Genomic DNA, 25,159 nt, shown 5'->3' on the forward strand with positions numbered 1-25,159 from the left:
CCTTACTTGGCAGGATCAGACTGATATACTTCAGGAAAGTTTTCCTCTGTGAAAAGCACAACTGGGCTCAAAGAGGCTGCTCCGAGGTGGTAAATCGCCATAGAACAAGCCACTGAGCTGTTGCTCGTTCCTGGTAGAGCGCTTCTCTCTTTGTATTTAAATAAGTAACTCTTCAGCATCTGTATAGCAGGACACTACAGACAACCCTACTTTATATAGATGCTACACAACCTGAACAGTGATATTACCTCAATTTGTTTAACTAGCTCACTGCTGTCTTGGGGCTGCTGGAATGGAGAACAATATATGTAGATATGTTAAGCATTTGTTTATGTTTTTGTGTTTTGGCTAAAACACTATTGAAAGTTTTACAAGTAGATGGCATTTAAAGAAGCAAATATTCCTTTTCTTATCTTTGCTGATGCAGTTATTTCTGGCAGTAGGTTAATAGACACAGAAATAGTCCAGTAAATGTAGATTTATTGTATGTTCTCTCAATTCCAGTCCTAGCTCATGTAGAGCCTGATGTCTTAAGCCCCTGCTAAGCAAAGCCTCAGTATATAAATAGGGGGAAAAAAACATGTTCCAAATCAGTAGCGGACCTACTCAACAGAGGGTCCTGATGCATTTTTTTTTGCTCCCCCCAAAGGTATCTCAGTAGTAAGCAATAGAAATAATATACATCTGCATAATTATTTTGAGTATAGATGTAGAGTGTAGATAAGATGGACCTGCAACCTTCACTAATAAAAGATTATCTTGCATTATTATTGTACACATTCTGCACACCCCTTTGTATAGACTGGTTGCCTGGTGCCACTGCACCTGCTGCCTCAACTGTAGTTCCGCCCCTGTTCCAAATTATACAACACTATTGAGATGCTTTGCTTCATCACATTTTGCATTCTACCCACCCTGATATTATATATCACATCTCATAGTCCCCCAATACCTGACACCTGTTAACACACTGCTAATCTTCAGTGTAAAAAAAGACCACAGATTAAGATGACTACAAAAAAAACTTATGGATAGTAAGAATAGTAATGATGATAGAGTAAAATAAAAAATGACAGCGATCTCTGTGGTGGGAGTACTAAACCGGAGTACCACACACAATATTATTAAACTAATTAGAGACTAAATGGAACAAGGGACAGACTTAAAAAGCAGGGACACAAAAGTCAGAAACCTGTAGTATTATTATTATATTTATTTGTATAGCGCCACCAAATTCCGTAGCGCTGTAGTAACAAAACATTTTTAGTAGATTAACCTGTAATGTGAATTTCTTCTACTAAATGGTGCTACTTATTTTAGTTATTTTTAAATTATGTAAGTGCAAAATGTCTACCATTATTATAATAAGTAATTTAATATGCATGCAATGCAAGTATTCAGTCAAATAGTAAACAAGTAAAATAGTTAATGTTAACCAGTTGACTGGATGTTCTTGTTTAAAAATCTACAATGTACATAACATATGAGACACTGTTGGTGTGGGACAGATTGATAGCCACGAGTACTCACATGTCATCTCCATTCTCACCAATGCTCCCCATCATAGAAAACCCTGAGGTACCTTACTATGAATTTAGCAGACGCGGGAATTCTCCTTATAGTTTAAGGACAGGGGTTTTACACTATGCACAAGAAGGGGGCAGATTACACTCACAGAAAAAACTACAGGAGCAATGCGGCCCTGTCTTCTCCTTATGGCTAAGATACCATCAGTTATCGCATTTCCTGTTCACTCACAAACAAAAATACACATTCCTTAGAGGCCTAACGCCCTTCGAATCTCTATGCACTGCAACCACTCCACCTAAAAGACTGATCTCCAAGATATACAAACTCTTACTCATACCACCAGACACACAGCTACCAACATACACTAGGGCATGGAACAGAGAGCTTAGCAGTACAATAGAGGAGGACGAATGGCTCAAATCCTTTGGCTTGATTAAACGGTCATCGGTATCGGCTAAGGTACAGGAGATACATCTTAAGTTAATGACCAGATGGTACTACACTCCTGTTCAGCTTCATCAGTTCTTCCCTGAAGTTAGTGCTACATGCTGGAGGGGATGTGGGGAACCAGGTTCAATCGTACACATATGGTGGTCCTGCCCCAAGCTGTCTAACTTTTGGGAGACAGTCATGGGGGAAATGTCAGATAAATTGAACACAACTATACCCAACACTCCCGAAACTCTGCTATTTCTACACCTTCCCAGTATCAAACCCACACATAGTCGTGCCCTCCTCCTACTAATGCTCACAGGAGCAAAGAAACTCATTCCCAGGTTGTGGAAATCCAAGGAGGTACCCACGTTAGCAGACTGGCGCTCTTCTGTTGAAGAGCTATTAATTATGGAGAAATTGCATTACTACAAGTGCAACCAAATGGTCGCATACGAACTAATGATGACCGTCTGGTCCCCTTCTCCTGTATGAGGCCTACGGGCTTTAACTCCTTTCTGTGAAAATTCCCCAATGTCCGACGGCCTTCATGACCTGTGCCCCCCTCCCTCTTTCCCTTTTTTTTTTTTTTTCTTCTCTCATTCCTTCCCCCTTCTTACCCCTAGGTTCTTCTTTTCCCCCCTCCTTTATGATTGTCTTGGAAGACAGTGAACGTATATTAAGTATTTTTTTTTCTGTCCACAATGACTTGAACAACAAATTTTAAAATATCAAGCTTCACTTCTCTATGCTATGTTACTGCAATGTGGTTTGGCGCTGCACGCACCCACAATTGTTACTTCTGTAATTTCTCACAATGTACAGTGACTCTGTTTACTTTTGACTTTAATGCTTAATAAAGCTTGTTAAAAAAAAAAAAAATTTACAATGTAAACACCATTTTATCTCTAATGAAGTATGTACCATCTATACAAAATGCGTAGGCGGTAAGAGACAGGCTACATTTATGTATATGCACTTGTAATGTTTTAGAATGGTCTCATGTCTTCTGAAGAATGTATTGTTGTGATTTATCCATTATGCTTTGTTGTTTGCTCAATATAAGTGATCTCGAGGGCCTGATTTAAACACAGAAGTGGTTTGATATCCAATAACTGAATAAACTGAGGTAGAACAGAGCTTTGCACAAAAGAAGAAATTACATAGATGTTTAGTTATAGGGATGAGGGTCATCAAGGCAAATGACCACTTACTTTATTTTCGCATTATTTTCACTCATTACTCAGGTTATCAACTGTCTCTTGACAATTTCCTCCGGGATATCTTTATACTTTCAACAGCTAAATTTCTCAGAATTTTATATTTTTTGCTCTCAATCACAAACCTCACCCAAAATCTTATTTGTAATCATCTCTCTATTCCAGGTCTGCTGTCTTGGACTCTTTTACTCTGCACTCATCTTCATTTATCCAATTCATATGCTTGACAAATTCTGCATTTATCAAATGCATAACATTTCTTACTTTTTTGTTCCCAACCCTAGATACCACCAACATTTAATTAACTTACCTGTATGAAACTGACAGCTGCATTCCAATTATCAGTGGCCTTGCCAATAGCTACCTCCTATCAGTGGCCTTACCAATAGCTACTTCTTATTAATGGCCTTGCCAATAGCTACCTCTTAATGACCTTGCCAATAGCTACCTCTTAATAGTGGCATTGCCAAGTTACCTCTCTCCTAAGCAATTTATCATGGATACCTCTGCACACTCAATCATTTGTTGATTAACAGCAGTCACTTATGACTTCCTATCCCTTACAAACTCTCACTAATTTCAAACTTCATTATATTCCACACTTATTTACAAATGCTCTCCAAACCTACTTCTTAAATCTACCAATAATCAATGTCTATCATCCTCTATCCTGTCTCTCCCATGGAAGTAATTTGCAGTGTAACGTCTTTATAGAATCAACTTTCCTAAATTTTCTACATAAATATATCATACTTAATGTTGCAGCTACAAACCCAAGAGCTATTTTGTGCAATGCCTCCCCCTGCTCTTGCACAATTGGCATTGTCAGTCACCCAGAACGAGCGAGTATCAGGGTGATTAATCTCGCCACCTATGAAGTGGCGGAGACCCAAAAAGAAAGAGATGTTTAGAGAAAGGCAGAGTTCAAGGATTTAAAAGTTTCTATGTTTGTTAAAACAATATTAACAATGAACATGAAACCCCAAATTCCTCTCATGATTCAGTCAGACTATACAACTTTAAACACCTTTCCAATTGACTTCTATTATCAAATTTGCTCCATTCACGTTGTATTCCATGTTTAACAGCAAACTTAGGTAGACTCACTATTGGGAGCTAGCTGCTGATTGGTGGCTGTATATATATATATATATATATGCCTCTTGTCAATGGTTCACCAGATGTGGTCAGCTAGCTCTCAGTAGTGCATTGCTACTCCTTCAATAAAGAATAACAAGATAATTAAGCAACTTTGATAATAGAAGTAAATTAAAAAGTTATTTAAACTTGTATAGTGTGTCTGAATCACGAAAGAACATTTATACCATGCAAAAATATCTGTAAGTATAAATAATTCACTGTATGTGCAAGGTACCTTTGTCCTGCAGAGCTTTATTAAGTTTTTCCACATCAACTTCTGGATCAAAACTCTTATTAGGTTTAATTGTCCCAAGTGTTCCCCAGGCACCTGTCTTTAACAAATGAACAGGAAAATAGTTAGTCGAATCATGAAAAAAACATCACAGCTTACTTTGCATATAAATATTAACAATAAAGATTTCAAATCATGCTACAGCTGACAATAAATCAAGTTAATTCAACCTAAGAAACACTTGACCAAACCGAATTCTTTATGTGTCCTTTTTTGCTATAATAGTAGTGCTCATCTTCAAATGACAAAGGTGCATTGGTGAAGTTGTAAGGGAAACATATATATAACACAGGCATATATAACATATACCTCTTTACACTATATTACTAGGAAGATATTGACACTTGTGAAAGCTTGGTCACTTCAGCCCTTTTACTCCACTTATATGCCCACATGAGACCTTATATAAGATGCAACGTCCCTGAAGCCTCTTTATGGCAACTATATGCCCACATGAGACCTTATATAAGCTGCAACGTCCCTGTGGCCTCTTTATGGCAACTGTATGCCCACCTGAGACCTTATATCAAATGCTTCATCCATGAATCCTCTTTATGACAACTGTATGCCCACATGAGACCTTATATTTGTACGCGGCAGAGACCTGTCATAGGTGGGGTCCAGACCGGGACACATTGTGGGTGGGACTTGGTGGCGAGTGTAGGGTCTGGCCAGAGTGAGGATAAAAAACAAGTGATGATCACAGTTGAGGGACCAGCCATTATGCCAGTGCCCCCTATCCATCACTGGCAAGGCAACTGAAAACAGGGCAGCACCTATAGGTATGTATGTCTGCAATAGATCTAGTAACAAGGTTTCCTGTCCCTGCTGGGGGTATATATGATGTATGCAACATTGCATATGATATGTGCATATTGTATATCATGCTAGTCTGCATGTGCAAGTGCACTTAACTATAAAGAGCAAGTTAAAGTGTCAGATACAAGTCCCCACTGCCCAGTAAATATAATACACATGGATAAGAAATGTTACTCTTTCTATATCATAGCAATAATTACCAGTAATAAATAGATATAGATACTTGGGTATGATCATCATCTTTATCGTGTTAATACGGCCTAACAAGGACAGATGACTTTGTTTTTGCCAGGTAGTTAGCTGTGTCTGTGTTTCCCTTTGTAAAGTGGCCTAATTTTGAGTAAAGAGATCAAGGTGATTGGCTGTAATATTTATCCCTAGGTATTTGAGAGTATTAGTAATTTTAAATACAGTATGTGAGGTTAGAAAGTTGCTGTACATTGGTCTGATATTGATAGTCGTTAAGACAAACTTGTGCATATTAATTTTAAAGTTTGAGACGTGGTTATAATCTTTGAGTATTTGTAATAGGGTCGGTATGGAGGTAGAAGGGGAGGTAGTAGTGAAAAGTAAGCATTTCTGTGAGGTTTGCCCTAGGGTGACTCCCTTAAAATAAGGATGAATACGAACATGGGTTGCCAAGGTTTCAACAGACAGGGCAAACAGTAGGGGTGACAAGGGGCATCCCTGACGTGTGCCGTTGCTTATGGGGAATGTGCAAGATTCAGTTCCACTTACCCGTACCTTAGCTGAAGGGGAGGAGTAGAGGGCCCGAATTCTTGATATAAAAGTTTGGGAAAAGCTGAATTTCGACAGGGTGGACCACATAAAATCCTAGTCCACCCAGTTGAATGCCAGTGTATGTTATCTATTTTATTATCATTATTATCAGTTATTTGTAGAGCACCAACAGATTCTGCATAAGATACAAAAAACATCCAGTTCGGCTCCACTAGTAGGTAAAAGGTGAGTTTCTTTATTAGAACATGTAAAAAACACAGCATATACAAGATGCACACCAAGTGCGCAGCTGCATAAACAGACTGCAGACTGCAATTTAAAAATGGCTGAGACTACAACCAGAAGGGCCATATGACATCACTGGCGCATTTCGGGAGTTCCCAGTAATCATAGATATTCATACTATGCTTCCCCTACACTTTTATACCTTGGCTCTTACAGAATCAAGCCTTGTTTTAACATTGCTACCATTAATATATATTCAATACATCTGAATAAAAAAATCATTGTTATTAAATAACTTAGCGATATTGAATATGACAATGTTTCATCTTCATTTTACAATACAATTGTCTTGTGCATATATATAATAGACTGAAAAACACCATCTTAATAATTATAAAGTGCATTCTAAGAAAAAGAGGCAAAGTGGATATCTCCATTTTTACTTATTTATCCCAATATCCTTTTGAAACCTCTGGAACACAATATGTGTCACTATTGACTTAAAGGTTTTTATTTTACATTTGATACCCAATAAAAATACATTTCTCATCTAGCATAACAATTTGTGATGATCAAATAATCAGACAAGGGCAGAATCCAGAATACAAAATAAATGGACTAAACTATACTATATACTTATTTTACTGTTTTTACTGCAAAAAGATTGTGAATAAGATCGCCACCTTTAATATTAATATATATATATATATATATATATATATATATATATATATAGTTTTTATTACTCCCAATGGATTAAAAAATCCCTTAGGCAGACGAGTCTGCAATTTAAATATCCAAAAAGCTTCTCTATGATATAAAAGTTTATTTTTATCTCCTCCTTTTTGTGGACTAAGTACTTTTTCAATTATTTGCCACTTGAAGGAAGTTACATTTTTACCATGAACATAAATAAAATGACTAGACAGTGCTGAACATTCTTTGCCATTCTCAATATTTGTAAGATGTTCTCTTATTCTTTTTTTTTTTTTTTTTTTTTTATTGAGGTTTTTCAAACAGAATACGGTAAGTACATCATGACCTCACACATTAGGATCGGATGTACAAATGGGAACAATCCAAAACAACATAGTACATTGGTAGGACGGCACTGGGGAACGTGATATTGCTTAATCCGGCATTATCATCAATTGGTCATCAAATTGTTTCCTGAGCATATAATGTATCATTAAAACAGTCTGTACTTTAACAAAACATAAGGAGAAGTTACGGCTTATTAGACTGAGTGTACATATCAAGAGAAAAATGGAACTAAGGTTAAGAGCCTGTAACATGTACTTTCATAACAGTACAACAATATGCTTGTCAGGATATAAACAAATCAAGTCAAATCATGCAACAGAAACCTCAATTTTTATAGTTATATGAACCTCCTGAAAATAATCGCGACACTCTTGGACACAGGGGGAGTAACATATGGTGACGGAGGCAAAATGGTGTGATATACAGCCACTCATGGCTTAGTACAGTAGCATATATCAGTAGGATCAACTTCAGTTTAAGTAACATATTTAACCTAATTGTGAAGTAGAGCACATTTTCCTTACATAATTACCATCTGACATCTATATAAAAAGGGCAGTTGTCTAGCTAATAACTATTAATGAATTAGCATGCAAAATGATAGCAACAATTCAGTGTAGCATTCCGAATAAGATAATACAAGTGTTTCCCACATACATTGACTGCAAGCATATAAAAACGCAATATCTGGCTTGAAATTGGACCCGTGTGGCCAGAGCATTGTCTTTCCTAAGGAGTCATTAAAAAATAATCAAAATAAAAGTATAATCGGGCTCGTAGTATAATAACAGATGGACAATAAGCAGTAATGATATTAAAGGGACACTATAACCAAACATTTTCTTTCATGATTAAGGTAGAGAATACAATTTTAAACAACATTCCAATTTACTTCTATTACCTAATTTGCTTCATTCTTTAGATATACTTTAATGAAGAAATAGCAATGCACACGATGAACCAATCACAGGAGGCATCTATGTGCAGCTACCAATCAGCAGCTACTAAGCATATCTAGATATGCTTTTCAGCAAAGAATATCAAGAGAATTAAGCAAATTAGATAATAGAAGTAAATCAGAAAGTTGTTTATAATTGTATACTCTTTCTAAATCATGAAAGAAAAAAATTGGGTTTCATGTCCCTTTAAGGGTGAGCAAGGCATACAACAATATGGCAAGATAGTTAATAGGTTATAAGAGGAATCTCATAGGAATATTATAGGTATATTATATATATATATATATACTCCTGGACTTATATGCAGTAGGTATTTTTTAAGCAGTCAGAGCCATTAAAGCCCAGGAAAGTTAGAGCACTGAAGCAATGTTAACCCATTTACTCTCTATTCTAGTGGGGAAGAACTTATATGTCAAGTTCCAGCTTATGCGAAGGAATACTGACACCCTATCTCCTATCAGAATAGGCCCACTGTTTCCAAGTCACTTAGGTTAAATGGGCTGTCATCTGACCGGGAGGAAGGTATCTGATAGTGAGAATAGGAACCGTGAGGGGACAATATGATGTGGGAGGTAGATACCTTTGTTTTAGAGCATACTTCTGGCATAAGCTATTAATGAAGTTTAGGAGACCAACAAGTGAGCAGAGCGGCTCATTTTAGCAGTGCTATATGTTTGGGCATAAGGACAGGACATATCAGAACATCGTATAGCAGATTAACATATTATCTTAATCGGTTATGTCCCTATTGGGGAATATTGCATAATACTTGTTAAGAAAAGTAATGTTATATAGGTCCATCATGTTAGGCACGTATGTGAAGAGTGTCATCTGTACTGAGATTGTTCGTAGTTATGAAGGGTTCCCTTATACCCATGTTAATCAATAGAACAATAGTCCCTCAATTATTAGTTCTGGAACATGAGGTGGTATATCCCCTTTGAGAGACATCATCTCTTAGATAAGCATGGAGCCTCAATGCCGTCTCACCCTGTTCAGGAGAAGCTTAGCCCACTCCAATTTTCAGAAAGGTGCTGGAGCCTCTGTGCTTCCCCACACAATGGCAGATCATAACAGTGCAATGAAGGTAAGGAGCGAGAAACATTGCCAGGAACTTATATAGAGCATTTGGTCCACTTTGTGTCTGCTGTAACCTCTTCTCTCTTAATGGCGGGGGAAGCCCAGTCTCGGCCTCATCTTCCCAGATGGGATACAAGTTGTCAAGGCAATTTCTCTCACGTAGGGTCGCCAAAAGTGAGCTCCCTGATGCGCAATCTGCCATGGTAGATAGTAGTGCCGGCTTCCTTAGATCAGGGACTGGTAAGAGGAGATTGGCTTTTGTTGCATGTGGGTAGGAGTTGGAGGGTACTAGCGCGATGGTGCTGGCTGGAATGGGCTCAGGTATATGCAGGAGAGTAAGGAACTGCAGTCTCTGCATCCGTGCCCCACAGAGTGTTGTCTCCACTGATCTCCCTTTATCGATGCTGGCCAAAGAGGAGGAACTTCTCCTGGGGCTCTCCTTCATCCTTCCGGTGGGGGATATTTGACCGGGAATCGCCAGGACCTCCAGAGACTCCGTCACATGTTGAGACATAGGCTGCTGTAGGTAAGACGGGTCCCTATGAGGTTCAGCACATGGTTGACCTTCCTCAATGCCAATTTTATCTGATAGTGGCAAACCCTGCGATGCAGTAACTAGTTGGTGCCTGGGCCCCGCTGCATTAATCTAAGTACACCGGTCGCCAACGGCTCCAGTATCCCCTGAGACGTCAGGGGAGCATGCATCCGGAGGTGGGTTATACGGGGCCTGCAGGGCCTCCACAAATCTCTCCTGGTAGTGGGTAAGTAGGGTACATAGTTCCTTTAGCAGGCAGGCATCAGGCTCCATGCCCAGGATAGGTAGAGCAGTTACTGGGTATATAACTCATTAAACAATTTACACATTGTAATGATGTATATTTGTGACCTGTAGAATGCGAAATAAACTTTTTTGAGATTAGCACAGTATATAGTCACAAGTCTTACAGGGGGAGCTCCCGCACCTATATGTTCCATTATGTCTAAGCCATGTATTATTTTCTCCACTGGTTCTTGTAGGTAACGGTGACAAAATGTTTCCTAATGTCGCCCCCATCCAGGGGCGTATTAATGCATAGGCCAACAAGACCAGTGCCTAGAGCGGCAGATTTTGGGGTGCGGCACTTGGCCGGACGACTTTGATTTTTAACTTTATTTTTTATGTCAATCATATTCATGATTTTCCTGTGCACAGGCTGTAACTATTGCGCGTGGGCTTCTGCAAATGCAGGAAGAGCCGAGGGTGTGGGAAACAGACTGACCGCTGTTAGCATGTTGCAGCTGATTTGCATTGTAGCCTGCTAGACTGATTGGACTGAAGCAGGAAGTCAGTGTGCCTTTGGAATGAAGCTCCGATGCGGAGGTATGTAAATTAACTGATTGCCCACTACCTCAGTAACAGGTGTAAGTTAACTCTTTTCACTCTCTTTTTCCGGTAAATAAACAGGGATGTAGCTAATTGAGAGCTGCTCACTTGGGCATCCCAGGGACAGATTGCTTCAAACACTGTTGTCTTAGGCTGAGGTACTTATCACTAAGCATATCCAGCACAGCTGCCATTCACTTCCTTAGTGATAGCTGGAGCGTAGACCTTGCAAAGCTGCAGTGAGTCCGGAGCTAACTGCAGCTTTGCAAGGTCTATGCTCCACGCTATGACTAAGCAAGTTGATTTCAGCCGTGCTTGAAATGTTTGCAGTGATAAGTACATCAGCCCAAGTAGACAACAGAAGTTTGAAGTAATCTGCTCCTGGGATGCCCAAGTGAGCAGCTCTCAATCAGCTACATCCCTGTTTAATTATTACAGGAAATTAAGGCTTATATTTTGCAACTCAAATGGATTATTGTTCCAAGAGCTGCCTGTCTCCCATACGCTCCCTAGTCTCCTCTGCTCAGTGCTCTGTACGGCTGGTGGGGCTGGAATTCATGTTCCCGGCAGTAACAGTTAAGTAACTGTTAGGCTAACAAAGACAGTTTTTTTATTGTCTGTTAGAGCGTTGCTCAGCCTGTGCACTCAGCCGTACTGTCAAAGTAACTCAGCAGATACACTAAAAGAACAACAAGCCTGAAAATGTTTATGCTTTGAACTTGCATAAGAGATCTGCAGAGATACTTTGCCAGACGTAAATCAGGAAAAGTCTCTTCACACCTCATTTCCCGATAGGCAGCTTGAAGCAGTCTGTCCCTGTGATGCCCAAGTGAGCAGCTCTCTATCAGAAACACACCTGTTTCATTAGATTTTATCTTATTAATTACTGATTAGATTTTTTTCTTGCAGTGAATTTATTGCCTTGCAAAAATGCTGTGGTTGCAGCCCACCAATTAACCCTTGTCTGGCACTACAATACACACTATGTTTTTTTCTAACATTTCTGAGCAGCAGAGCGTTTGCCTCCAAGCACTCAAATACAATTTATATATACAGGGAGTGCAGAATTATTAGGCAAGTTGTATTTTTGAGGATTAATTTTATTATTGAACAACAACCATGTTCTCAATGAACCCAAAAAACTCATTAATATCAAAGCTGAATAGTTTTGGAAGTAGTTTTTAGTTTGTTTTTAGTTATAGCTATTTTAGGGGGATATCTGTGTGTGCAGGTGACTATTACTGTGCATAATTATTAGGCAACTTAACAAAAAACAAATATATACCCATTTCAATTATTTATTTTTACCAGTGAAACCAATATAACATCTCAACATTCACAAATATACATTTCTGACATTCAAAAACAAAACAAAAACAAATCGGTGAACAATATAGCCACCTTTCTTTACAAGGACACTCAAAAGCCTGCCATCCATGGATTCTGTCAGTGTTTTGATCTGTTCACCATCAACATTGCGTGCAGCAGCAACCACAGCCTCCCAGACACTGTTCAGAGAGGTGTACTGTTTTCCCTCCTTGTAAATCTCACATTTGATGATGGACCACAGGTTCTCAATGGGGTTCAGATCAGGTGAACAAGGAGGCCATGTCATTAGATTTTCTTCTTTTATACCCTTTCTTGCCAGCCACGCTGTGGAGTACTTGGACGCGTGTGATGGAGCATTGTCCTGCATGAAAATCATGTTTTTCTTGAAAAAGCAGAATTTTGAATGCCTAGGGCAGCACAAAACCTAAATACGCCACTGCCCTCATCTATATGTAAACCTACAGCCCTGATTGACTGTTCTTTTTAGTTTGTCATCAGCTAAAAGAATTGGAAGGTGTTTCCTGATTATGTTACAAACTTTAGGATACTGGGTACTGTAGCTTGTGACAAAAGTTATATGTTGAGGATAATATTTTTCCTTTCTTGGTTTATCTACCAAAAGGCTGTCTCTTTGGCATCAATCCACTTGTGTATTAGCCCTTTTTTTATTGAGATTCAATGTGTGGCATACAAAGCAAAAATGTCTGTTCAGTTTATACAGAGAAAATATATTCGTATATCCAAGAAAAGGAAAAAAAAAAAAAAACATAAAGAGAAACATAACATAGATATAAGACATTTGCAAAATTAGGAAACACATTTTTTTGCCCAACCTACTATCAGCCTTCGACTTAACCTATGAGGCCACTCTTGGACCTCTCATAGCCTTACAAAAGATATAACGCTAAGAAGGCCACCAAAATCAGTAGGAGATCACTTTTGGATCTCAGATGATGAATCTCCATGTTCAATATTTTAGAAAATTATAAAGCTTACTATTATTAACCCCTAATACCTAGTAGAAAAAAAAAAACAACAGAAATTCCCCACTTTCCAGGTTGATGATCCTGTCTTTATACAAGAGTGGAATGACATACTGAGTGACTGCTCTAAAAGACTCATGCAACTTATCATTAAATTTAAACAGTGTCAACTTGTTAAAATTAGGGAAGAGCTGAATAGTATACAAATACAGCTCAATGAGTTCATAGAGCATCCTAAGTACAATGAATTGGATAAATTATTGAGTGATACAATTTTTGAAATTCAGAGGGGAGATAGATAACTTTAAATTAAGGAAATTCAAAAGGGATAACAGAGATTACATTAACAATAAAGTTTACACTTGGCACACTAAGACAGGCCCTAGAATTAATAGATCCAGAAAAAATAAGAATGGTCCTAAAGGAGGGGCTATTGGGGATAAGAGGAAAGTAACATTCTCAGAAATAGATAGCACAGATGAGGAGCAGGATCATAGACCTCATGAATATGGTACAGGTGAATCTAGTGGCCAATCAGGTGATGAAATACAGGTGACTATGCCCAAAAGTGTTTTGAAGAAAACATCAGGCGCACACACTGGCTCAGGGAAAAAGTTGACAGATAAAGCTACTGGCGCTAAAAAGGGCAATATCATAGATAGACGACAGCAAGAGTTCCTCAGCGGCAGTGAGGGTGATATTAGACCACCAGCATTTGTGCCACAGACCATTGTAGCCAGTAAAGAGCAGGTTTTTCAGATTGCCTCCAAAGGAATAGAAGGAGGAGGAAGCATAGGCCCAGAAGAAAAGGGAAAAGTCAGGGCCCAATCAAGGAGAAATGTGTGCAACAAGTACAAAATTTTAAAGTTATCAATTTATCTAAAACTGAATTAATTGACTCACAGATAGAGGTGTTAGGTTTGGGGTTTGGATTTGTTCCTACAAATAAATTTTATTTATTTGAAACCATTGTTGACATTAATAGGCTTGTGAGGGATTTAACCTTGAAGAAGTTCTTCTGGGGTCCAAACACTACAGATGAGACAGCAGCAATTGATAATGCCCCTAACGCACAGGATGCGGCAGAATGTCCAATGAGCACCCCTTACATATTTGACATTATAGATTTTAAAGAAGGGATTGATTATTTGACCCTTCATGAGTTGGGGACCCTTAGTTTGCATCCAGAGAGCACTGTCAAGACCAGTCATGTAGGTTTTAAACCACAATCTATTTTCTACCCCACCAGAGTCAGAGGACCCTTCATAGAGGCGTTTCATCGCCGAGAAGAAGAGGATTTAATTAAACTCTCAGAACGACCCCATAAAACTACACACAACTTGAGTCTAACTCATAAATTGGCACTAGATCAACTTTGTAAAAGGGAGGACATTGTAATAAAAAAGGCAGATAAGGGGGGCTGTATAGTTGTGATGGGAAGAGATGACTATGTTAGCCTGCCTTAAGACAGTTAACCGACACACAAGTATATAAAGAATTGAGCTATAACCCTACAGAGAGTTTTGGGATTGAGTTAAGACATCTATTGGATGATAGCTTAATGAAGGGACTAATTGACTCCGAAACCTTTGAATACCTGATGGTACAAAAACCTGTTATTACTATATTCCATCACCTCCCCAAGTTACATAAAACCTTTGTGGAGGTGAAAGGTAGACCAATAGTTTTGGGCATAGGATCATTATTAGAGAAATTATCAGGTTGGATTGAGTCCCTTCTACAACCCATCATCCACTTTTTACCGTCTTATCTTAAGGACACTACACACCTTATTAAAATCATGGAGGGTATTGAGTGGGATAACAATTGTAAGTGGTTGACGGTGGACGTAGTGGGCCTCTACTCAGCTATTCCACATGTACATGGCATTAAAGCCGTAAAATATATGTTACAACAATTCAGTAACTATCATGTGGATCTAATTGAGTTTATAGTGGAGGCCCTTACTTTCCTCCTTAACCACAATTATTTTAAATTTGAACAAACTTTTTATCTCCAGAGGCGTGGGACAGCGATGGGGGCAAAATTTGCCCCGTCGTATGCCAACCTGTTCATGGGTTGGTGGGAGCTGTCCCATTTCTTTGGAGATAAGAACCCATTCAGAGATAAGATCAGATCATATAATAGATTCATTGACGATCTCCTTTTTGTCTGGGTAGGTGAGGTTACAGAAATACAAGACTTTTTGGCCTACCTCAATTTCATTGAGGTGGGCCTGGAGTTTACCTCACAGGTTTAAGTTGACACCATACCCTATTTGGATGTGAAACTGAAAGGGGACATATCAAATTCTTACCACTCTTTATCGTAAGCCCATTACATCCAACTCCTTGCGTCATGCAAGGAGTAATCATCCTCATCACACGGGATTTGGGGTGGCCAAGGGGCAGTTCATGAGGATCAAGTGGAACTGCTCCTTGGAAGAAGACTTCATTAAAGAGAGCAAAACTTTGAAACGGCTCCTAACAGAGAGAGGTTACTCAAAAAAAGTAATAAATAGAGATCATCTGGAGGTCAGTAGAATGGATCGTAATAATATGTTGAGGGGGATTAACAATAGGTCAGGAAATGTAAGGAGTGGTTATGATGTACAGAGACCAACACTGGTCACCACTTACAGCCTGCAGTTTAATGACATCACAAACATAATCAGCAAACATCTGCCTATACTTACAGCAGAAGACAGCTTAAAAGATTATGTACCCAGGGGATGCAACTTTGTATCAAGGCGGGCATGCACAATAGGTAACTTGGTAGCGCCAAGTGTACTTAGGGACAAGGTCAAGACCAGCAGCAGCTGGCTTAGTGTCAAAGTGCCACTATTCTAAATGCATAGCATGCCAGTATTGCAAGGTTACTTCTAGCTTTCAATCAAAGACGACAAACCGGGTCTTTGATCTTGCTAACTGCACCAACTGCAGGAGCACTTTTGTGGTCTATTTGGTGGAATGCTCATTATGCAACGGACAGTATGTCGGATGCACGACTAGGGAAGCACGCTCCAGAATAAGGGAGCATTTGAATGACATCTCCCACAATAATGAGTGCTCTGGACTCTCACAACATTTCATAACTGTACATGGAGGTGATGTGACATCACTCTCATGGCAAGTGATTGAGTGTGTTCGGAGCCCCCTGAGAGGTGGGGACAGGACAGCATGGCTAATGTTACGTGAAGCATTTTGGATCTTCAAATTGAAGACGAGGAGACCCCAGGGCTTTAATTTCGAGGGAGATGTCATACATTTCTGGAAAAGATAATAATTAAATCCCTAATCCTATTGAGCAATGCTTGAGCACAAGTAAAAGCACTATGAGACTTGGAACCTAATGTAGATATAAGCAAGGTACACCATTAATCATGCGCATATCACCCACAGGACTGGATTGGGCCACCGGGATACCAGGAAAAATCCCGGTGGGCCGGCAATGCACTGCACTGGCAGCTGCACAGAGAGAGCAGAAGCTCAAACAGCTCAGCTGCAGATGCAGCCACTCCGCTCCATTAAGCAAGCTTTTCCGGCATTGTTTACTTTACAACAAGTGTGAGCTGACTCAGCTGAGGAGCAGAGGTGAGGGAGGGTGTCCTTCGCCTAAGGGGGGGGCGGGGCTGAGCCGGAGCCAGTGAAGGAGGCTAGGAGTAGGAGCGGAGCGGCCGCCGACTCGCATGAGGAGGTGAGGGTCGGTCTAAATAAGCCAGGGGGAGAGCACACTCTTGCTCTCACTGTTCAGATGCAGACTAGTATCCTGAGTACTAGAGGGGGAGAGCTCTGCTCTAGTGATCGAGAGGGAGGGCACAGAGAGGATGTGAAGCATTATCTTGGAGAGATGAGAGCAGTGTGAATGAAGCTGCTTGTACACTCTCTTTAAGTGTGGATGATGAAGGCAAGCTAGCATCAGCCAGGAGTGTGGGAGAGAAAAGCAACATAAACCTACCCACTGCAGCAACAGAGCCAGGATATGGTACCTAAACCCGTTAGTCCCCCAGGACCTTATTGCCCTGCACAAAGAAATGCAAGGCATGCAAGACAGGCTCCTCATAACTCAATATTTTAGGGATTTACACAGTTTGGGGCAGCAGCTTCCCCGGAGGGGGGGGGGGGGCATGGCTGGACCATATAAATTTCCAGGGCCGGTCTGATTTCCCAGTCCGGCCCTGATCACCAATTTGACCTGATGAGAATTTATATATAATTTATAATATAATACATTTAAATTATGCTAAACAGACAGTTTTTTAGAGGTTTATTTGTATTAATACAGCATTCACATAAAACCAATGTTGGGATATAAGCGCTTGATAGTGTACAAGCAGGTCCAAAAAGATTGTTTATAGCATCATTAAGCTGTGTAAATAGAGGTCTGTATACTCAAGATTGGGACTGATATAATCATAGAGACGAGAATGTTCAAAACTATAACCAAGTAAATGAATGTCTTAAGTATATTATACAGTCACCTCTATTTCCACTTGAATAGATGTCAAAAATATGAATTAATTTAAAATTAAATACCAAGCAGGTCAATGTTAAAAACTGAACAAATGTACTGAAGGGGTTAACTATCATAATACCTTAGACAAATAGGAATATAGCTACAGGTATTTAAGGCAGGGTGTAAAGGCAGCCAATCATGTCCATGATTAAGGAACCACCGAAACATGTAGGGCTGATTGGTTCCTAGCCATGATATACCTTGTCAGGACAATTGTCTGGTAAAATTCAACATTTCTATATTGGATATTAATCACATATGTCTGTGCTATATAATATAGGGGTAAAATTTATCATGTGTATTTACTTATAGATTTAGGTACACATACACATATATATTATTTTTCAGTATTAATATGTAGCTATTAGCTAGTGTTGCTTGTCAGTATATAATTGCTTACTGCAAAGTTTTTGCACTTTATCAAAATAATTCATGTTTAGTTACTATGATATTCAAGGTCCCTGACATAGCTGCATGATTCCTATCATTATATTATTGGTATACATATCCACAAATATCCCCATGCTTTTCATACATGGTTCCAGTAAGTCTCTTTTCTATAAACATTAGTGGGGTTCAACCTTGGTTAATGGTCAAATAGAGATACTGACTTGTTTTTCAGAATATATTTACAAAATACATATTTGTCTATTATAGCTTAGTAACGAGTGCCATCTTCCGAGGGAAAAATATTCTGACTGCTAAATCTTAGCTCATTAACAAAAATGTTAATTAATCTGTAATTAGTATTGGCCAATCATTTATTTGAAACCTAACCTTATCAGTGGGGGTGGAGTTAAGAGTTTTCCATAAAATACACACTTACGAGGGGACAAGGGGACACAAGCAGACGGCACAAGGGGCCACACTTAGCATGCATGATGACCACACCCTATCCAGAGGAGATGGGAGGCTAAGCTGACCAGATAGACAAGTCAGGATAATGGCAAGAGAGGGTCCAGGGGTAACCTAAGAGGGTCTTTTTACACTGAACCCCAGTGAAGGATCCCACAATGTTGATAAGTATGAAACAAACCTACAGTATATGAAACAGTTTTGTTAATATGATTTATGCTCTTTACATTTATATTCAACGTTTTATTATTGAATCATGTGAGTTAATCAATTCTGGTTTGCCCTTTATAGTCACAAATATTTTTGTTTGGTAATTCCTGTTAACCCGGTCTTATCTGTCGACAATAACACTGGGTCAATCAGGAATCTGGTAATAATATCATTTTCTTATGGTTTGCCAGGATTATTAGCTGACCTGATTCTTGCCAGCTATGCTGAGAGTTTAAATAACAAAAGTTTCTGTTTCTCTATTACACACGCAAGCTACTGCAAGTAAAATAATTTAGTGATTGTTTTCATTAGTTTTAACCTGATAATCATTAAATCATTGTAATGATGTTTACTTATTGATTTGCTTTATTCAAATATTGCTTATTATTTCTAATAATTCTTTTAATAAACTAAGTTTGTTTATTGATCTGGTCTCAGTTTAATTAATAGACAAATCAGAACTGAAAGGATTCAGGTTTTATATATATTATCCTTTGCAAATGATATAATTCAGAGTGTTATTAAATTGCACACATTGCCCCTGCAAAGTTAGTAACCGCTATTATATAAATATTGAGTTACATTATCAGAATGATATAGAGGTTCCATAATATTTATTGTGTCTAAACACATAATACATTTTGCAGGTACACTACTGAAATAATAATAATAAAAATAATAATAATAATAAGGATAATATTCATAAATACCTGCACAATTGTTTTGTGTGCTTTCTAAACACATAATACATTTTGCAGGTACACTACTGAAATAATAATAATAAAAATAATAATAATAATAAGGATAATATTCATAAATACCTGCACAATTGTTTTGTGTGCTTTCTTTTTTGCAAATGGAGGAGAATTGAAAAAATAAAGGAGAAGCCTTTCAAAGGATCACTGTGTTCTATTGTTATTTTTAACAGAAATTCCCCCTATGGAAAAAAATGGTCTCTCATATGTATCAAGTATCGAAAATATAGGGCACTTTTGGACCCTTAACATTATGTGTTTACCATAAAATATAAAGGGCCACTCCTGGACCCTTAGCATATTATTAACAACAAAGGCAACTAGGCTACCGAGAACTGAATAAGAGTTTGAGATCAAAATATATTAGAATAAACTCTAAGATGTCTACTGGGATCACTGACACCCAACCACAATCACATAGTACATAGAGAGGAAAAGTTAAGTTGAGAGATAAGTCTAGGGGTGTATCTTCTCTGAGCACTTAAGTGTGAGGCCAACATGTCAATTTAAATGTAATATAGGTTGAAATGAGAGTTGTAGTAACTGCTGTTGGAAATAAGCACTCACAAAATACTCCATATTTGTCTGTAGGGTAACGTGTCAACAGATCAGCATTGATAAATGTGGCGTAATTCTGTCATAGGAGCATGGGCCCTATGCACCACAACAGGAAACTGGATGACATGATCTAGTATGCGCTCAACTGTACAAATTGACTATCCAACCTGATTGACCACTCAATCTCTCCATCTTGCGTTGTATGGCATAAACTAAATATAAGCATTCTGTGATCTATGAGGATAACGGAACTATGGATCCAATTGTACTATACATCTAGGGGCCAAACTATAAATTATATTAGAGGTGAGAACGAGCATGGATTTACAGAATTATTATAAATTTGAAAATATATGGGAGAAAACCCTGGTATCATAAAGAGATTGATAAAGAATAAATATTCCTAGATAGTAGACCCCCATATATAGCTCTATTTAACAAAGATTAGCTTGGCGAACTAGATAACAGAATATGTTATAGGTAAGTCAGGTATAAATATGCTGTACAGCAACAAACAAAAAAAGAAAAAAAAGAAGAAGAAATAACAAACTCAGTGATCCCAACATAATTTATGAGCTATAACAGAACAAAGGGAAGTGATCCCAGATTTGCTGGAAAAGGCAAAAATTCTATTGTCTCCTAGCTGACCTTGTTGTCTATATTATAGAAGGAGGTAACTGGCTGGGAGTGTGATTAGAGCATATTACAAAGTTTTCTACACATAAAGTATATATTTATCCACTTAAAATTTTACTTTTACTAGTTATAGTTAAAAAAGGTAGCAGAAATAGAAATTGTATCTAGCATGCCAGAAAAATAGTTAAAAACACAACTCTGTAACTGTGACTTGTATAAAGTACTTCAATGTTGCTGATTTTAGGTTGTCTATCACATATGAGGAGGAGGGGAAAAAAATCAACTATATTAGCCTCTATTTAGGAACTGTGTCCTGTATTGCCCTATATTAGGGTAGATAAGCCACTTTTTTACACTAAATATGCTATGTATCCCTTCCCCATCCTTCCCACAATATGCCCCAAATGTTACAACAAATGTTACAACAAATAAAAATATCAATTAGTAGATAGTCTGAAATTAACAGAGTGCGGTTAAAATAAACATGAAGCCCCTGGTGCGGTCGCGTTTCACTTTTATTGTGGGACAACCTAAAATCAGCAACATTGAAGTACTTTATACAAATCACAGTTACAGAGTTGTGTTTTTAACTATTTTTCTGCCATGCTAGATACAATTTCTATTTCTGCTGCCTTTTTTAACTATAACTAGTTAATTTAAATTTTAAGTGGATAAATATAAACTTTATGTGTAGAAAGAGCTACTTTTCCCTATTTTCTTAATAGGATTTTTTCCTTGATAATATATGACCTCCTCCTTGCCTCAAAATGGGCTATTAATATAAACTAAATAATAATATTGTGCATGGAAGTACACAGCCTAGGGATTAACATACATGTTAAAGCATAAACATCCTCATAAACTGCTATCAGTAAAATCAGGCTAGTTACATAGAGTTATGATGATATTGAGTCATTATTTAAAGGTATAATATCCCAATTATAGCGTATGCATTGAAAAGTTAGGTGGACTCTTTATCTAGAACAAACAAAAATAGTAGCAAGAAAGTACAGTCCAAACTTCACTAAATATACAGTAAATATATACTTGCAGACTTCCGGTGGGCGGGGCAACTTGATGGCAGCGTGAAGTTGGAGCTCTGCAGTGGAGACTCTCACTAATCTGCTTATTAAGTTTTATTTGGCATAACCCCAAGCGTATATCCTTAGTAGTTCAGCTACTCGGACCATTTGATATCCCTGGAGACAGCTGGAGAGTAAACAACAACTCTCACCCATGGAAGGCATTGAAATAGCAGGCTAAGATGGCGGAGTACATACAACAACAAGTCCTCGAAGAACTGACTGCTACTTTTTTACCTTGTTTAGATGCCTTGATTTCCTCCTGTGCAACCCTGTATAAAGAAGTGCAAACAGTTGCAAAGGTTACTTCACTAAAGTCGCACACATCAAATCCTATAAGCACTGTCCTTAAAACAGCAAGGACTGCCACGTGTTTAACTCTTTCTGTGCCAGTTGTAAAGGGGGACAACTCTCTGGAGACTACGATGAATTACAATGCTGGCAAAGGCTACGAACCAGGTATTGAATCTACTCCGGATCAGTGGAACTTACCACGGCCACCATTGGAGGGGCAGGCACTGCATCAAATGCCGGGAAAGCCGACAGTTGTCGTGAAAGAGCAGCTTGTGCTATAATCAACACAGGTTACTTCCCCAACATCACCAACATTAGATCAGATGCAGGATAATTCGGATGAAGGGGCTGGATACATCGTGCAGCGCACAACTTACATCACCACAGAAACTGCCTTGATCGAGGAATACCAGCAGGACAGTGTTATCTACTCTGGATCCAAGATTCTGGTATTTTTACTACATGGGGTGTTGGATCTGGTCTGGATCAAAGGTTTTTGTTCCAACAGCATGAGTCTCACTCGCAGGGCAAAGGGATTCGGCTGAATTATCAGAACTGCCATGAGCCAATGATTCTGTTGTCATTTGTTCTTAAATATTTCCTATAATGTTATTGCTATCATGGCGATGACAGCTTCTGTTTAGGTCTGACCATATCTGTTTTTATTCCATCATGGACCATTAATATTGCTCATTAAGACTCTTTATCTCATTAACTCTTGTCACTCTTACATGCTTGAAACTTGGCTATTGCCTCATGCTTTGACTCATATATACCGCCATAAAACTCAGCCTATAATTGTTTTATAATCCATATTGAAAGCAACTTAATATGAAGTACTTACTTGTTTTAGTTTTTGCTATGTTCTCATGTTTGTGCCTGTTTTCCTTTGGCTATAATACCCTTCATACTACAGGAAAATGTTGATTTACACCATAGCCTTAATAATACTCTGCAATTAGTGGAAATTGATAGGTACTAGTATCTTTAGTCACTCCCAGGGCAGTATACCTTATTGTATGACCTACACACTCCACATCATACTCAGTTTGTCATGTCAAAAGAGTCTTATCATTTGTGTGCATTTATAGCCCTGGTGTCCATCCACTTTTAGGGTTTTATTTAGAACATATGAAAAACCTAATTTGGTAGCTATGGTTTCAATTTTATACCTACACCCATGTCTACTGTTGATAGTATATAGCAGCACCCCAATGATCCCCACTGGCAACTATAAATGAAGCGGTAAGAGCAATGTTAGAACTTCCTTTGCTACTAGATGGCCATGATCTCCTTTTTTCTTTCAGTATTTACCTGCAAGATAGAATCTTGAACTTACTCAATTCTAATTCTCTACCACACCTCTAGTGTCACACTGCAGGGCTTCTTTTTCCTTTTTTTTTTTTTTTTTTGTTTTAAATGGGTTTGTTTGTTTGTTTGTTTGTTAGTTTGTTTGTGTGTTTGTTTAATGGAAAAAAATTAAGGAACTCAGGTGACCTTATTTTGGGTTGTCCCTATATTTTAATTTTCTTTATATGTTAAAAACATTACTTCCACTCATAAAGCATTTACTACCATACATTGAAAAAGTCCATCCCATAATTCTGCCATGTAGAACTGTATATGTCTCCTATGTTTTAATAATCTGTACATTTAATGGATCCACCACTCTACATGTTGTAATAACTCATCCTGTAATGTTATCTACTTACCAAAATGTGCATTTGACCTATCTGCTGTTCTATGCTCTCCATTAATTTATGTATTGTGACTATATTTGCTTTTGTATTGCACCTGTGTTCCTTGAATAAAAAAGAATTTAATATATATATATATATATATATATATATATATATATATATACTTGCAACCAAAAATTATTAGATCCACAGAGCCGAGTAGCAAAGGATAATCTGGATAGTGTGGAGATATGTAGGATCAGGCTCCACAGTAAGAATGATCCTGAGAGACAGTCACCCCACTGCAGTTTTTAAATGATAGATAAAGATATAATTAATTATCCAGTGCAGGAACCAGACCAATGTGCTGAAATAAAGGCTGGGTGACATAAATTGTACATCAGATTGCTCCCAAACCGGTAGCTGCATCATCTGCATTGAATAAAAGGTTACACCCGCGCAGTCCAAGCAGTGTCATTCTGCAGTTGAAAAAGGAGCAACTTCCTACGCCATACCATCAGCATTTTCTTGGCCTCCCCCTCTGGGCGACAGGCCTCAAAAGGCATCCCAATGCCGAGTATCAGTAGCAGGAGGTGTTCTGCGTAGGCATATTCTTGTGATGTATCATTCACCAGCGGTAGATTTACTGAGTCAGTTGTAATGGATCTAGCCAAAACCGTAGTAAACAGAACTTCAATGTCTCTGAGGAGGTTGTTGAAATGCACCTCCATGTTTAAGCGCAACTCACCCAGAATCAACTTAATTTTTGTCGTCATGATAATGTTTAAGGTTTCCATGTGCAAAATAATCGTAGCTCAAAAGCCTAAGTTACCCTTTTATGTAAATGGTCCTTAGTCATACAGCTCACATCGGCTGCTTTACCCGGGTTCACCGGGGGGTTAGATGAAGGCCTCAAACGCATGTACATTGCCGCTGCAGGCCCACCGTTCTGGTACCTCCGCATCTGAGTTTAAGACTTTTAAGCAGATCTAGATGCTTAGTAGATTGTTATATATGAGTTCACACAAAGTTTGGTCGTGGATGTATAATCTATACACTGATAAGCAACGGATTCATCAGTGAGTCCTCAGAGTGCCAAAGTAATCATCTTGGTAGCTGCCTGGAAGTTTCCCCCGTGTCCTAGCCCTTTTGATAACTTTATTAGAGTAACCTCTCTCTATCAGTTGTAATGTCAGTTTCTTGCATTCCTGTTTATATAATTCGCTATAACCGCAGTTCCTCTTAACTCTCAGGAATTGACATTTAGCAATCACTAAAGGCACATGATTTGGGTGATTACTAACTGCATGAAGCAACAAATTCTGAACAATTGGTTTCCTATACAGTTGGCTTTCAATTTTACCAAATCTACCTACAAGAGTCTGTTGTTGCTCTACAAATAACTGATAATAATAATA

General features: G+C 38.4%; 1 protein-coding gene across 2 annotated transcripts in view; it reads right to left on the reverse strand.

The window, feature by feature from the left end:
* ANXA9 (annexin A9) overlaps positions 1–25,159 on the reverse strand; it is a 96,596-nt gene that overhangs the window by 45,706 nt on the left and 25,731 nt on the right. For both annotated transcript variants that reach the window (XM_053705487.1, XM_053705488.1), the window contains exon 3: positions 4,558–4,654. In XM_053705487.1, coding sequence (XP_053561462.1) covers positions 4,558–4,654 — 97 coding nt within the window. The remainder of the gene's footprint in view (positions 1–4,557; positions 4,655–25,159) is intronic.

The sequence above is a fragment of the Bombina bombina genome, chromosome 1, assembly GCF_027579735.1.
Source record: "Bombina bombina isolate aBomBom1 chromosome 1, aBomBom1.pri, whole genome shotgun sequence".
In the NCBI taxonomy this organism is placed as follows: domain Eukaryota; kingdom Metazoa; phylum Chordata; class Amphibia; order Anura; family Bombinatoridae; genus Bombina; species Bombina bombina.